We start from the raw sequence: 17,500 nt of genomic DNA, 5'->3' as shown, positions 1-17,500 counted from the left end.
GCCTAGCAATTTCTGCACCCACTCTCTCTCTCTGTCTCTCCCTCTCTCTCTTTCTCTCTCCCTCTCTCTCTCTCTCCCTCTCTGTCTCTCTCTCCCTTTCTCTCTCTCTCTCTCTCTCTCCCTCTATCTGTCTCTCCCTCTGTTTCTCTTTTTCTCTCTCTACCTCCCTCCCTCTTTCTACACCTCCCCCTTACCCAGACGAGGCTGCTCTAATTGAGGGAGAAAAAAATAAATAAAACCGCAGTCTCGTCTCCTGTCCTGCTGGGCTTCTGGAAGTGTGAGATCAGGTTAAACATGGAGGTCGAGACTTGGAGGTCTGGACATGGGGGTCTGGACATGGAGGTGTGGACATGGAGGTGTGGACATGGAGGTGTGGACATAGGGGTGTGGACTCTCTAGACTTTCCTCACGGTCTCCGTGGCGACCGTCCTTGGCCCGCTGACCTCCGCGCGTCCGAGACGTCCGCGTTTTTAAAGAGAGGCCGCCGAGGTTTTTTCCACCCACCTACTGTTCGCAGCTCCGACTTCCTGTTCGAAAACGTGACCCTAACCTGCCCCTGTCTCGCCCAACGAGGCGGCCGCACACCTCAACACAACATGGCCGACGGTCGACGTTCTCCCGCGCGGGATCCCGTCAGAAACAAACCGACACGTTGAGCTGGAACACGAAGACGTTGGGCTCTCATATTTAATGCATTGGGGCATCTACAGGAAGTGAGCTTCAATCTCTGGCGCTGTAATTACAGGGCTCCTGAAGTAAATTATAGCTATTTGTGTCTTGTTCCTCCCATCTGGACCACCCAGGCAGGCAGGCAGCTACCCCCCCTCCCCCCCGCCGCCCTCCCCCCTCCTCCTCCTCCCCGGGCTGCACCCCAGCCCTCCCCCCTCGTCCTCAGCTCTCTGCCGAGCTCCAGATGGAGGCCTCTCCTCTCCGCTCCGAGCGGTCTTAAAGAGACAGGCGCCCCGGATACTCCCACCAGACTCCCCAGAAGTAGGGAAACCGTCTTAAAAGTGGGACCCCTGAACGAGAGCATGTGTGTCTTTCATGTGTTTGACGCGCTGAGAGACCGAGGCTGAAGTCAATAAAAGTTTTCCAAATTATGTTTTTCGTCGAGAGAGTGACGCTGTAACGCTGCGTCGGTGTCCTCAGATAGAACCGCACTGGTTGGGAGAGCAGGGCAACAAAACATGTCTTTATACTCAAAAAACACTGCTATGCTAACACGCTAACGCGCTAAGGCTAAGACCCAGTGGGAGGGTAGCAGGTTTCAGATGGGGCCCCCCAACTAGGAACCACACAGACGCCATATCAGAACCGGTGTGTGTGTGTGTGTGTGTGTGGTCAGTATGGAAAGTGACATGTAATTAACCATGGAGATGAACCCCCTGGTCCTGTGTGTCAGTGCTACACTGGACCCTGTCATCTCCAATCTCACTCGTGTCCCTACCACCCAGACCCCCGCCACACACACACACACACACACACACACACCCTAGATGTACGCCCCAGACCCCCAGCTCAACCAATCACCAAACACCAGACTGACAAGATTCTTAGAAGAAGAAAAAAAAAAAGTTCTGGAGTAGCTAACTTTGCTTCGCGGTTAAAGTCAGAAAGTCATCAAGTGAGAATTCAACCGATTATAACGATCACCAAACAGAACGGCGGAGACAGCGAGCTGACAAACAGCCTCGGCCTCCCGTCCCCGAACCCCACCGGCCTCCATCTGAACCCCGGCCCCGGCCTCCGCTAGCTGGAGGCCACCTTCAAAGTGTTGAGGTCCAGATTAGTGGGATTAGGAGGCGGCTCGGGGCTGTGAAAGAAGCCGCGCCGCTCTGTGGAAAACCCCGCGAGGAAGAGGAGGATGAGGAGGAAGAGGAGAGACCTGCCTCAGGGAGATGCAGGAGAGAGACCAGATTGTATACACTATGTATGTGCCATGGCCGTGGCGCGCACACACACACACACACAAAGCAGAGTCTTTTAAAGTCTCTTCCTTTGTCACCCGTTTGTGGCACAGATTTGGCCCAACAACACAACAAGTGGTATTGAGATGAAGCTTCAGTTCTGGTGCCATTCTCAGTAATAGCCCATCCATCCTATACCAACCGACCCTCCCAGCCCACCCCACACACACACACACACACACACACACACTGTAGCAGCAGATGGGAAGGCTCTATACAGGCTTTTGTCATTCTCGTCTGAATTTCTTTCAGATGTTTTCCCAACAAACAAGAGAAAAAAAAATAAAAAAAGGGAACTTTCACAACAAAAGTGTGTGTGTGTGTGTGTGTGTCACCCACCCACCCATATTCAAAGAAGACTTGTGTGAATTGCACACAGAAGTCCACCAGTCTAAAAAGCGAAGGTGACTAATCGACTTCCAATTTTAGAGCTTAAAACAATGAGAAAATACAAAATAAAAAACCGTCGAGAGAAAAAACAAAAAAGAACGACAAAAAAACAACTCTGTTTCAGTTACATTCTACTCACATGTGATACTTGTGTTAGCATTGACATAAATTTTCTGTGCGGCTGGCATTTAGGCGCTGGCCATTTCCATGTGTATAGGCTAGCCTCTCCTAATTATGCTAAACACCCCCGGTACTGCTGCTGTGAAAAATACTGGCATTAGGCAGTCCACTGGCTGCTAATGCTGCCTAATGTGTGGTTGAAACATACATTCATCCCGCCGTGAAAGGCAAACTCTTTCCACGTTGCTGGTCTCATTCAGGCTAGAAATGAATTTATTGAGCCCAGGGACCATTTCTTCTCCACCCGGGTACCAAGAAAATGTTTTTCTCTCTTTTTTTTTCAAGGAAAGGGAGAAAGAGAGGGAGACAGTGCAAACTCTACCCTGGAGGTGACTGGTGTCTCTTTATCTAGACTAGAGACCAAACTAACTCTACCCTGGAGGTGACTGGTGTCTCTTTATCTAGACTAGAGACCAAACTAACTCTACCCTGGAGGTGACTGGTGTCTCTTTATCTAGAGACCAAACTAACTACCCTGGAGGTGTCTGGTGTCTCTTTATCTAGACTAGAGACCAAAGAGAAAAGACTCTATTAGACTCTATTTAGGACGGGTATAAACGCTGTCAGAGTGAAGGACATTGACAGCTGTGTTTTTGAGAGAGGGGACTCCAGAGACATGTGTGTGTTCTCCTCCTGTAGGTCTTCCCTGGTCATGTAAAGACGTGTGTGTTCTGTAGGTCTTCCCTGGCCATGTAAAGACGTGTGTGTTCTCCTGTAGGTCTTCCCTGGTCATGTAAAGACGTGTGTGTTCTCCTCCTGTAGGTCTTCCCTGGTCATGTAAAGACGTGTGTGTTCTGTAGGTCTTCCCTAGTCATGTAAAGACGTGTGTGTTCTCCTGTAGGTCTTCCCTGGTCATGTAAAGACGTGTGTGTTCTCCTGTAGGTCTTCCCTGGTCATGTAAAGACGTGTGTGTTCTCCTGTAGGTCTTCCCTGGTCATGTAAAGACGTGTGTTCTCCTGTAGGTCTTCCCTGGTCATGTAAAGACGTGTGTTCTCCTGTAGGTCTTCCCTGGTCATGTAAAGGGGGATATCAGCGGCAGTTTCCTCAGGCTCACCTCAGGATACTAAGATACACTCAAGTAAAAGAAAGGTGACACTTTAAAGTTGATTGCTGTAAGTATTCACAACGTAAGTAATATGTGTTTAAAGTGACTTTGCTAACGTATGCATGATTAAATAATACTCCTACTGTGTGAGCTTTTCACAGAGGAATTTGTGCACGTTTGTATTCAGCTCATATGGCTGCTCTGGAGGGCTGCACGACTCCTAGGGTGGGAGGCGCGTGTGTGTGTGTGTGTGTGTGCATGCGCGTATGTGTGTGTGTTTGTAGTATGTGTGTATGTGTGAGTGTGTGTTGCTACAGTGTGAGTGTGTGCGTGTGTGAGAGAGAGTGTGTGTTGTTACAGCGTGTGTGTGTGTGTGTGTTGTTAGTGTGTGTTTGTGTATGCATGTGTGTGAGTGTGTTGTTACAGTGTATATGTGTGTGTGTATGCATGTGTGTGAGTGTGAGTGTGTGTTGTTAAATTGTATATGTGTGTGTGTTGTTACAGTCTGTATGTGTGTATGCATGTGTGTGTGTGTGTGTTGTTACAGTCTGTATGTGTGTATGCATGTGTGTGAGTGTGTGTTGTTACAGTGTATATGTGTGTGTGTGCTGGGAGGTGGTCTCGGGGGGCGGGGGGGAGTGAGGTAAGGGGAGATGAGGGGTGGGGGGTTGAAGTAAACATTTAGAACTGACCCAGGTTGACTTTAAGCCTGTTTGTTCTTTCCACTGGTGAGGTCTGAGGCGCAGCACTCAGCGTTTATTTATCTAGCTGGGGGCCGACTGCCCCCCATTCACCTCCAATAATGCCTCATAGAGGCCTCTCTTGTAGCGAGGCCCCGCTCTGGACCGCTGTGTATTTTCTGATGAATTATAGCATTTACCTGCCCATTTATGTTTAGAGAACTGCTCCAAACACAGAAATATATACACATATGTTTCTAACCCCCCCCCACACACACACACACCCCACTGAGCCTTCCTCCGTAGCAAAGCCTGGCTTGTGCTTTCGCCTGGACCCGGGCCTGCCGCTGGACATCGTCCGACCCCCCCCCCCCCCCCCCCCGCCCTCATCCGCTGTGTCGTCCACGCCGGTCTGTGTGTATATGTTCTCGCCCGCCTCACACTCCCGACATCACAGTCTCTCTCTTTTTTGTGTGTGTGTGTGTGTGTGTGTGAAAACATACGGAGGTGGCCGGTCTCGGCGGCCGGCCTGACGCACAGATATCCCGAAGTCACTTTGCAGTATTTGCACAGCTTGTCTGTGTGTACATGTCTGTCAAGCGCCGGCGGACGAGGCCAGGAGGGATGAGTTGGGTTCGTGCGCCGGCGCATACCTGCGCCCCGGCACGCCCCGGCACATGTAAAAACCCAGCTTGTCCCATTCTGAAGCGCCCCATTCATTAGGCTGCCTTTTTTACTAGCCATCTTTTCGGGGAAACTCAAACGTCTTAAATCTAAACGACTGTTTCAACAGAGTGTGTAGCTAGCTGCTATTTGCTAACTGATCTTAATTCCAGGAATAATATTACTTATTTTCCCTGCTCGAAAGCACCAAACGGGAGCCCCCCAAGCCCCCCCCCCACCACCCCCCCACACCCCCCCTCACCCCCTGTTCCCATATCCCTGCTGCAGTCGTGCCGAGAGGGACATATGTGTCTGGAGAGAGAGGCCACACTGTTGTTGTATAGGGAATGGGAAAACATTGAAGTGTAAACCACCCTAAAACCTTCACCCTTAGCGGTCCCCTGCCCCCCTCCTCCTCCTCCTCCTCCTCCTCCTCCTCCTCCTAGGGCTCTCTACGGACCCTCCTTTCTCCTAGCAGACAATGCAGGCCGGGCCAGATCCTCCCTGCCCCTCGCCCTGCTCGCCCGCCGGGGCTGCTGGGTAGACCTCCCCATGCCGTGCCAATGCCACGTTAGACTGTTACTACTAGAGTACTACAGTAACATTACTACAGATCAATACTAGCCTTCTCGGCTAATTCTGGTACACTGCCAAATAAACGCTAAAATTAATGAATAAATAAATAAATAAATAAATAAATAAATAAATAAATAAATAAATAAATAAATAAATAAATAAATAAATAAATAAATAAATAAATAAATAAATAAATAAATAAATAAATAAATAAATAAATAAATAAATAAATAGGCAACCATCCTCTACATGAACACCGAAAGAACAAACGTGATGCTGTTCAGGAGGGCGGAGCTTCGTCTCCTTCAGCGCGAACCGAGCCGGACCAACCGACCCGTCACACCGGACAGGCAAAAACCTGCTCCGCTCTCCTCCGTAGGTGTCTGTCATCAACAACAACAACAACAACAGACAATGTTTTGGCGCTGCCAACCAGGGCTGGCCAGGGCACTGATGTCCTTCAGTAGTGTTTCTGTGGGGTTGAGAAACTAACACTCTCCCAACTGTCTCTGGTCGCTGTCCTCTGGCCTGGAGTGTTAGCACGTCACAGTGGTGCAGCAGGGAGGAAGCAATTAAAAACCCTGGTGGTCCCCTGGCTTCACAGGCTAGCGGCCAGGCAGGGAGACAAGCTGGGGGACAGACAGGGAGACAGGCAGACATGCTGGGGGACAGACAGGGAGACAGGCTGGGGGACAGACAGGGAGACAGGCAGACAGGCTGGGGGACAGACAGGGAGACAGGCAGACAGGTAGGGAGAGAGGCAGACAGGCAGACAGACAGGGAGGTAAGCAGGTAGACAGGCAGACAGACAGGCCAGGAAGCAGGCAGTCAGGCCATTGAGACTAGGTAGGTGGCAAACGCAATGTTTGGATGGGGGCTGGGGGACAGACGCAAGATATACGATGGAGAGCATATGCTCCAAGCTCACAGCTGGTAGAATGGTGAGAACACACACACACACACACACACGGACACCATACTTTAGACACCATACTTTAAATGTTGATAGCGCATCCTGCGAAACTATGTCGTGTTCTGACTTCTGAGCCTATCACACACAGTAAAAGACAACTTGACCTGACCCGTAGGCCGAACACACGGAGAGAGTGACTGAACACTGCATCCCGCAGCTTTGCTCAGATTCCGCTGCCGTGTTCCGTGTCTGGAAGTAAGAGCTTCACCTCGATGACACCAACCTGTTCTTGGACTCGCAACGTCTAACGTCTAGAACTAGAACTTCTCAGTCCAGTGCAATTTCCCCACAGGGATCAATAGCTACTACTACTACTACTGATATAACTACTACGACTACTACTGATATTACTGCTACTACCACTATTATTATTATTATTATTATTATTATTATTATTACTACTACTACTACTACTACTACTACTGTTACTGTTACAACTACTACTTCTACTACTAATACTACTACCACTACTACCATCACCACCATAACTACTACAACTACTACTTCTACTACTACTACTACACTGTACAACTACTACTACTACTACTACTACTACTACTACTACTACTACTACTACTGCTGCTGCTACTCGTACTACTACTACTACTACTACTGCTACTGCTAATACTACTACTACTATTACTACTACTACTACTATTACTACACTACTACTACTACTACTGCTGCTGCTACTCGTACTACTACTACTGATATTACTACTACTACTACCACCACTACTACTACTACTACCACCACTACTACTACTACTATTACTACTACTACTACTAAACTGCTGCTATTACTACTACTACTACTACTACTACTACTACTATGATTACTATAACCACTACTACTACTACAACTACTTTCTTTTACGACCTTTCTTTCTATCCTGCACATTATAGTTTGTGTGTGTGTGTGTGTGTATGTGAGTTTGAGAGACAGTTTTCTGTGCATGTCTTTCTGTGTGTGTGTGTGTGTGTGTGTGTGTGTGTGTGTGTGTGTGTGTGTGTGTGTGTGTGTGTGTGTGTGTGTGTGAGAACTAACCTCTCCTTGTTACCAAACCACTTACTCTCTATTCAGCTGTGAGCAGCTTTGTCAATGGGCTATTGGGGGAAACAAGGCAGCCAGAAACTTTAGAAACATGCCCACTGCCTCTTAAAGGCACAGCGCTCCTTTTCACCAGCTCACTGGGGCAAGAGTCTGTCTATATCACACTAAGCATCACTTACAGGACAACCAGCAATTGTTTCATGTGTTTGAATGACGGAACTTCTCATGGGTAAACAACTATATTGAGACGCAATGACTTTCACAAGTCAACTGATGCCATCTCGTAAATCTCCTTTAATTTGTGACTCAGTCTCAGGCCACAAATCTACTCGGTGACTGAGTCAAACGTACTCGGTGACTGAGTCAAATCTCACAATCTTCTTGCCTCACCAAAACCTGACACAGAGTCGACCCCCAGACCACAAGCTTTTCATTGACAACAACTGACAAGGCCTCCGTTCCCACCCAGAAGCCCTTGGGAAGGGACAATCACCCAGAAGCCCTTGGGAAGGGACAAACACCCAGTAACTCGCAATACTTTTTTTTTTTCTTCTTCCTTAAACCTCGAGTGTGTTTATAGTGTAACTGCTGTGACTCTTTTTAGAGTGTGCAAGACAGGTGGGTAAACTTCAGCTGTATTCACTTATTTTTTTCTTCGTAGGAAAAGGAGGAGGGGGGGGGGGAGGGGGGGCTGGCCCTCTTGTTGAATGGAATCCAAGAATAGTTAAGGACCACACAGGGAGAGAGGAGGAGGGGGGTTGGACGTGGGGGGGGGGAGGGGTCAGGGCCTCAAAGATGGCTAACGATTCGCACAGCCCATCTGCTGCAGGGATCAGCGGCACGCTGGCGGCCTGGGGGGCTGAGGAGGAATTTGGCAGTGTGAAAACCAAATAACGCTGCCCCCCCCCCCTGACCCCCCCCCCCCCCCTCGCCATAAAAAAAAAAGCAGAGAGAGAGAGAGAGAGACCCCGGACAGGACAGGGACGCACGCAAGGGATGGGGACGTCAAATAAACGTCGAACATGGACGGAACCCTCACAAACAATAACAGGCCAGCCAGAGAGAGAGAGAGAGAGAGAGAGAGAGAGAGAGAGAGAGAGAGAGGGGAACAAGAGAGGGCTTGCATGCGCAGGGGGAGGAAGAATGCTAGTGTGAAGTTGTTTGCTGTTAATCTTTCTCAGCCAACTCTCTGCATCGCCATACGGGCAACCGTGCTTCATCTGCAGGCAACACAGCGAGACGTTTACGACGCAAACGAGATACTCGGTTACTCGCCTGGCGACCGTTGAAATGACCATCTAACATGTCCTCTGGAGGTCAACCGTCAAATATTTGGGGACCAGCACTTCCAAAAACAAATGTTGGGGGGCACCAATGTCTGTAGGCAAACTTCCCAGCGGACATCAAGTCCATTTCTGGTTACACCATCGACGGTCAGCCAACCAAACATTTGTATCTAGAGCAGATAATCAAGGAGCGGACCCCGAGCGTCACCCCTCTCCCCTTTCAACCAACTCAGACCCCAAATTCAACCTCCACACACACCCAACACACACCCCATAAAAGAGCAGAGCCGAGCTGACTCACCTTCAACCCATAGCTGCTCGATGTCCGTCTCGATGGAGGCCACCCTGAGACCCACGGACAGGGCCCCGAACACCAGCAGGCCGATGAACAGAACCTTCCCACAATGCCTCTGGATGTGACAGCCCAGAGAGAAGAGGAGGGCCTGGAACCGTGCCCTGATCCACAGAGGGGCCTTCTGACCAACAGCCTTGCCCTGGGGGGAGAGAGGGGTCAGTTGTTACATGTCATCTGAGTCTGTGCGGATGGCACGGCAGTGCGGCATATAAAACGTAGTCAGTATTAACCATGGGACGACTACAGTGTCATGATTCCAGAAATGTGTAATGTAAATAAAAAAGGTCTTTGCACTGTTTCTGAGGAATATCTTGGACAGGCAAATTTAACACATCTAACATGCTAATGAATGACCTAACCTGTCTTTCACTGTGATATCATGACAAAGCAGAGTGTATACGACCCCAATAAATAGCAGTCTTCCCCTAAGAGGATGCTATCTGGTAACCCTCAACCATCACCTAAAATCAAACCCGGTTCAGGTCAGCTGGGGTGTGAGTGACCGGTTATGCATTGATAAATCTGATTAACTGGAGAACATCATCAGAGTCAAGTCACTATGCTGTTCTTCTGCAATTAGATACTTTGCTTTGGAATCAAACATCAATAAATACGAGTTTCAGACTGGCCTTGCTAGAATAGTTTGGTTTTCTATTGGAGCATACAGGCTAGGCTAGTACGCTGATGGTTCAAATAAGGTTAGGCCTACATGTAAAAGAGTCAAATACAACACAGTTTAAATAATCTGTTCCTAAACCGTAACATCTATGGGATACAATTGATTTTCTATGGTATGACTGACTAATAACTCAGCATTTGGATAAGGTAGAGTCCATTTACATTCCATTAACATTGGCTTTAGCCATGGGTAGCTGAAGCTCCTACCCTATTAAAACATAGGCTACCATAATGCTCTTTCGAGATATCGGTCACCGAGTTCCCTGTAGCTGATTAAACTGTGACTTGAAAGGTGACTAGAGGTTGTGTGTATATTCGAGTGCTAATGTGCGATTGTTTTCTCTTCTAGTCCAAATCGGGTTTAGCAATGGCAATAATAAACAGATTATCTGCCGGTCTATCATTTCCACATATCCTCCGGATCACCCACTATGTTCTGCCTTTACAAATAATGTGAGTTGTGCAGCCTGGGTCGCTGTTGTGGTTCCTCTGCACAGCCGAATCTGACACACATCCAAGCCTTCATGCGCTCCAGAGATGGTAGATAAAACTTAATCAGTGAATTCCTCTACGAGACCCACCGCATTTTCAAACACACCGTGCGTCTCATCCTGCCTACGCGTCTTTTCATAGGAAATGAAATGGAAAATAAATCCCAGAACACGCTCGAACAACTGTGCGGTTGTAAAATGAATGGAGAAACCTATTCTCATTCAAAGTTTGAGGTCGGCGCTCGGTGTGGTTAAGTATGAAGTCGTGACAATGACTACGCATGGGAATGATGTAGCTGGGTCGATAATAATACAACTACGCCTATAATATTTCACTCACAATGTGGATAAATAACTATCATCCCATTTAAGATACACATATCCTGAAATTCCCCTTACAAAGCTCGCTTTGAAGAAAATCTACAGTCTCCCAAATCAGACCGCAACACACGTTCACATCACAGAGACGATGAATGAAGCACATATGAATATTCCACTGAAAGCATTCTGTCACCTTAGAAATCTGTTTTAGTGCGAAAGCAGCGTGACAATAACTGGGTCTCCGTAGAAGATCTGAGTTTATAGGCGGCGGGGAACGCGTATAACGCGGGGGTAAGTCTCCAAAAACAGCGGCCCCGGGGACTCTGGGCTCCGAGGCCATAGTCCAAACCCGAAAACCAAGCACAGAGCGAGGATAGAAAGAAACAATGCGAGTTCAGCGAAAGCGACAATAATCCAAGATAGAATACGAGCGCATCCACCAGGTAAAAGTAATACGAATGTCCTCTAATCTTCCTTTGAGCCAAAGTCTCGCAACTCCATCCCAACATTATGCGCCCAAATCCGTATAGATCCCGTCGTCTTCATTCGTCCTGATAGCTTATATAAAACAACGTTTCGAAGTAGTAGAAAGTAGCGAGCAGATCTCTCAAGCCTGCGTCTGATCCCGGAGCGGTAACATTTGGAGAAGTTAGCCCCTCCGCAAATCCTGAAAAGGGTGGTTTGATGGAAAAGCGCTCCGGTTCTCATTGGCCAAGGAAGAGGCAAATTACTTTGCAAACATCTCCTATTATTAGCTGCTAAGCAACAGCTCACCAAAGTGGAGAGAGAGAGAGACCACCCAGGCTGCCTCAACCCGAGGGTGGGGGGGGGGGGGGGGGGGGGGGGCGAGGGGGCGTCAGTGAGAAGCACTCTTTCAATAAACTCAGCACAGCACACACACTGCAGCTCTGCTCTCTCTCCCTCTCTCTGCTCTCTCTCTCTCCCTCTCTCCGTGCTCGGTTTGGAGAAGCACACATGCCATCTATTGATACAGCAATTTTCCTTCTCATAACCCCGAGATTGATACAGCAAAAAAAATGTGATTTCTTACACATAATAAAAGTGAATCCTAACTTTTTTCTTTATGTTTTTCACAGTAAACAGAGGGTTCGTTTGGAATAGGTGTAAAAACGGCTGTTTTAATGTCCAACTATAAAACACTGTTTGTGAAAGGCACACTTTAAATTTCTCGAGGCAAACTTTCCTCGACTCTATCCAGTTAATTATCTAACTAAGCCTGTTTAATTCAACACATTCAAAGTTATTCCACTGTACTGTGCAGTTTCTCAAGCAGCTGTGTGTGTGTGTCCTGAAGTGACAGCTGTAGGTTAACCTCGCGTGTGTGTGTGTGTGTGTGTGTGTGTGTGCGTGTGTGTGTGCGTGTGTGTGTGTGTGTGTGTGTGTGTGTGTGTGTGTGTGTGTGTGAGAAAGAGCCTTAAACATGTAATGGAGTTTGGCTAATAAGCCCCGTGTTCCCAGGTAGCTGTTGGTTTCCTCTCTGTCACAGACTAACGTCAAACACTTTACGACACTTTTCTTACTTTGCTACACTTTAATTCGGAGCGCCGGCAACTACCAATACACTATCCCTCAACTATTTCCACAGGGAACTACTGTCAAAGATCAGGGTTAGTGGATAGTTAGTTGAACGCTTGTCTTTAAAGAACACTTTTAGATGATCCTCCAAACAAAGTGTGTTAATTTTGTGCTGTTTGCCTCAGAGTCTGGTGGAACAAAATGTGTAATAAAGAAATCTGGTTTAGACTTTTGGACAGGTCGAGATGGATTGCATAGGTGTATCTCAACCTGCTTAGCACACACACACACATTGTGATATCATGTACCAGGGTGGCAGTGATCAACTAGTTTCCCAATTTGTTGGAGCGGCCGCGGGCTCAAGGCTGGTGGGGGAACAGGCAGCTGGATGTGGGAGCTAATGTGGAATGTGAGGAATTGGGCTGTGTGGCAGGGGGCCCCTCTCAAACCTAACAAACTGAGGGAGGTCTGGGACCCGGGTCTGGAACCCTTGGATAAATAAACCCCAGAGATGATCATGCGTTGTCCAGATATCTGCCGCCACACTGCCCCCAAACATAAACCGGCCTCACACTACCCTCCCTCCCTCTCTTCCCTCCCTCCCTCCCTTCCTCCTCACCCCTTCTTTCCTCCCCTCTCTCTCTCCCCCCCTCGTCCCTCCCCAACCAGGCTATCCCAAGTTCCTGGTTCTGTTTGTGCAAAGCCAGGGGCTCGGAACCGCGCGTCCACTCACCCGTCACCCGGCAGCTGAGACCCGCCGGGTTCCACTGGGCCACACTGTTTATTTACCAGAGAACAAGACCCCCAGAACCAGAACTAGAACCAGAACCAGAACCAGGCGTCTCTTCTCTCTCTCTCATAACGGCTACGGGGGGATAGAAAGAGAGGGATAGAGAGAGGGGTAGAGAGAGAGAGGGATAGACAGAGAGAGGGATAGAGAAAGAGAGGGATAGAGAGAGGGGTAGATAGAAAGAGAGGGATAGAGAGAGGGATAGAGAGAAAGAGAGAGGGATAGACAGAGAGAGGGATAGAGAAAGAGAGGGATAGAGAGAAAGAGAGATGGATAGAGAAAGAGAGGGATAGAGAAAGAGAGGGATAGAAAGAGGGGTAGAGAGAAAGAGAGAGGGATAGACAGAAAGAGAGGGATAGACAGAGAGAGGGATAGAGAAAGAGAGGGATAGAGAAAGAGAGGGATATAGAGAGAGAGGGATATAGAGAGGGGTAGAGAGAAAGAGAGAGGGATGAGAGAGAGGTAGAGAGAGAAAGAGATAGGGAAGGATAGAAAGGGAGGGATATAGAGAAAGAGAGGGATGGAGAGATGAGGGAGGGGTAGACAGAAAGACAGAGGTAGAGTATAAAAAGAGAGGAGGTATAGGAGGAGAATGGGGGAGAGAGGTAGAAAAAGAGAAAGAGCGATCGAAGGAGAGAGGGACAGGAAGAGAGGCAGAAAGAGAAAGAGAGAGGGAGGGAAAGAGCTGAATGAAAGAGAGGGATAGAAGTTGAAAGTTAGGAAGACATTGTAAGAAACATGAATGAATTGAAGAGAGGACATATTAGTGATACAATTCACCCAGGAAACATCATGGAACAAGGACATGTTCATCTTTATTTGACCATGTTCCGTTCACATAACCAACATCTTTTTTCCAGACAGACCCAGGATCAAATAATAATACAAAAACATTTCAAAACAACATTAGCACAACCAATAGGCAATACTTAAGATATATATTTGGGAAACCCCAAAATAAATGAATACAAAACAACAACAGCACATGTCACGCATTAGTTTAAATCAACTTGACCAAACACACACATGATTTACACAGAAATATGCATAAACAAAATCTATTCATAAGTTATTAAAAGTAATTTATGAACATCGATGAATGCTTACATTCTGTTGCAAGTCAGGCAAAGAACGAGCATAAGTCTCTCTGCTTCAACCAGTACTGATTTCATGCTCTGCGAATGTTTTCCCCAAACTCTCTTAAATATTCGTGAGGCAGAAGTGTGATTGTGACAGAGCGATGTGTACATGTAGTCATTGTGCATCGGTCTGGGAGAAAACACAGTCTTGCCACCCACCGCCGCACACCACATTCATTATGATAATATATTTCTCTCCCTTTGTCAACGCCATGAATGGTTCCGCTAAAGAGAAAACATACACACAGACAAAACGCACACACACACGCACACATACACTTTTCTATTAGTCTTTGTTTGTGTTCTTGTAGCAGGGGCCATTGTGAGACGTGACCGACAGGTGGGAAGGCAGATCAGAACCTGATAGTTCATCCAGAACCTCGCACGTGGGTTCTCCGTGTTCATAGATGGATCTGTTCGTCTGACGACGTGATTGGCTTGAGGAGAGAACATTGGCATTGCAGGAAACTCATGAAAGGCATTGGGAGTTTATTTATTTGCCCATAAACATGAAAAACGTGCACAGTCATTAGAAAGGAGTGTAAGAAAGGCTGTATGTCTGGCTTTATTTAGCATCACAAACATGTGCATCTCTTCCTGCGGTCTCCATGTAAACAGATCATTCACATCCCATACGAGACACACTGCAGAGAAATGACCAACCGAGCTTCTCTCAACAATACATAAAATAACATAATTAAAAGAGAATGTATATTATTTTGTAGAAAGAAGTGGATATCCAGGCACCCACATATGATTTCTGAAGTTAAAAAGGCTAAATCATGTTTAAAAACCACCAGCGCGTATAGGGCCTCCAACAGGCCTTCATCAGGGTGTCAAACTGTTATATTATTTTGGTCTGGTTACTGAGGGCTAAACTATTCTATTATTATGGTCTGGTTACTGAGGGCTAGGGTGATGATGATCCTGTTTGAGCCTCTCACTCGTTTAGTAAACTGGGATGTCCTACACCACTGCCTGCACACACACACACACACACACACACACACACACTGTTATGTGTATGGGAATTATGTATTCTGGAGGGTCGTAACACACACAAAAACACTTGCACACTGGTGTTACAGCGTACACACACAAGCATGTATGCACACGTGTCTCAGCAACTAGCACACGCACACACACACGCGCACACACACACACACACACACACGCACACACACACACATCATCTCGTATCTCAGTTGTCGTGACGCCATCTCCTTCCACTGCGCTGAATTGATCCGTAGTGTGGAGTAGAAGCCTTTTCGTCCGAAACCATCATCATCATCATACTCTCTCCAGCTGGGTGAAGTCACCGACCGAGAGGTCAGAGTTCGCGGTACTATCCCCTGCATGGCCTGTCTGGTTACACACACACACACTCTCGGTTAAGTAGCATAAGCAAGTGTTCTATAAGTCAAGCTAGTAAAAGACTGTGTGTGTGGTGGTGGGGGGGTAGTGGGGGGGGGGGGGGGGTAAGTGTCTAGGTAGTGCGCAAAAAGGGAGGGAGGAAATTCGTTTGTGCCTGGAGAACACAGAAGACAAATTGAGGAAGTGTTCCGTTAATGTGTAGGGGTCAGTAGCAAACATGCAGCTTTCTGCCACTTGGGTGGTCCAGGCTCCCCTCTCCTCCCCCTCTCTCTCTCTCCCCCTTCCTCTCTCTCTCTCTCCCCCTCTCTCCGCCTTCCTCTCTCCCCCCCTCCCTCTCTCTAACACCTCTCCCTCTCTCTCTCTTCCCCTCCCCCCCCCCTCTCTCTCTCTCCCCCCCCTCTCTCTCTCCCCCCCTATCTCTCTCTCCCTCACTGGTCAGCCCCTCAGGCACTGAAACCACCCACCCATCTACCCAACCCACCCCTAAACCCCCCCCCCCCCCCCCCCACACACACGCACGCACGCACGCACGCACACACACACACACACACACACACACTTCGAACCAAGCGTGCGACTTGACCGAGCCCGACCCTCCGCCTCCCCCGGGGTCGGAACGGCGTTGGCGCCCGCGGAGACCGAACCCCCATGGTCCCCCCCCCCCCCCCCCCAACTTCGCCGGTTCGAGCGGGGCGCCGCGAGACCCGAGAGGACGCATCTCGGGCGGGGCCGCCCGCCGCACATCGAAGAGCACAGTTTCAAACCTCCTCCTCCGCCCTCGCCGGAGAGGGGAAGACGGCCACCCCTCCGCCGGTCCCCCCTGGCAGCGAGCCCGGACCCCAGTGGGAGCCGCTCCAAGGACCCGTATTTATATCTCGCTGTCTGTGTGACGTCCCCTGAGGTTTACCACAGCACGTAGCCGACAGGGACCGCCGAAGGCCCGCCGCTCGGCCTGCTGCCAGCTAGCATCGCCGTCTTCATCGGGGGAGGGGGGCAAGTCGGGGGCGCGCGGGAAACGGCGGAAGCAGACAGGTATGTTCTGTACCTCAGGGAGAACGGGGAGAGAGAGACTCACCGATCTTGGAACCGATGCGCTGGCGCCAGTGGGGTGGGTTGTAAAGGGGAAACATCAAGCGTGGTACCGGACTTGTGATGTGATGTTTGTTTTTTTCTGGCCCGGGCTTCACGATTCGAGGGTCTATCCCGTTTGTGGCGTTCCGCTAGTGTGGCTCAGCCTGACACTGTATTTGAAAGGATTTTCAATTAGTATTTGGCCCAGGCCTCAAAAATCCAGAGTCCAGAGTCCCCCCCTCCCACCACAACCCCCCCCCACCCCCCTGTGGGCCCGGCCAGAAGCACAGCTGATATACGATCTGTGGGCTGACATGTGATCTCCAGGCCTGGAAAATACAAGCATCTGTCACATTTGGCCTGCAGGGGTGGGGACTGACACTAAACACTCACCAACACACAGGCTAGCTGGTTAGCTAGGCCTGTTAGCTAACTAGCACGCATGCACGCACACACACACAGCACATATGCCTGCCTGCGCGCGCACACACACAAACACACACACACAGCGTACGCACACGAGCACGCATGCACACGTGTCTCTGCAACTAGCACGCACACACACACACACACACACACACACGCTTGCGCGCACACACACGGTCATGGAGACAGGCAGGGGACTCAGGACTGGGCCTTTGTCTAAATATACAAACCCTTTTAACAAAACAAGCAGCGCCAGATCTCATCAGCTAGTCTGTCTGGGAGGTCAGAGGTGATGAAGGGGTTAAAGTTGAACTGGGAGAAAGAGAGGGTCTAACAACTGGAACAACATAATACAGATCTATATGTCACTTTAACGTATGTCAATGTATGGAACCATATCCCCCCTAGATAGCTGATTCAACATTTAAAAAATCCCTGTTTAGAAATGTCAATGAAAGTTTTGGGGTCCGGAATGCACGATGACAATAGTGTGTGATTCACAGGGT

General features: G+C 48.8%; 1 protein-coding gene across 1 annotated transcript in view; it reads right to left on the bottom strand.

The window, feature by feature from the left end:
* The window catches only part of ptch2 (patched 2), a gene marked incomplete at its 3' end in the record, with an annotated part of 30,235 nt that extends 19,234 nt beyond the window's left edge, over positions 1-11,001 (bottom strand). The window contains exons 1-2 of the mRNA XM_084458317.1: positions 10,852-11,001; positions 9,115-9,307 (exon numbers count right to left, since the gene is read on the bottom strand). Of these exons, the coding sequence (XP_084314443.1) occupies positions 9,115-9,307; positions 10,852-10,998 (340 nt within the window). The 5' untranslated portion in view covers positions 10,999-11,001. The remainder of the gene's footprint in view (positions 1-9,114; positions 9,308-10,851) is intronic.
* Positions 11,002-17,500: the final 6,499 nt, after the last annotated feature.

Source organism: Borostomias antarcticus (assembly GCF_949987555.1).
Source record: "Borostomias antarcticus genome assembly, chromosome: 24".
Classification (NCBI taxonomy): Eukaryota; Metazoa; Chordata; class Actinopteri; order Stomiiformes; family Stomiidae; genus Borostomias; species Borostomias antarcticus.
Note: the sequence above shows the minus strand (reverse complement) of the source record. Positions and strands in the feature narration are given on the sequence as shown.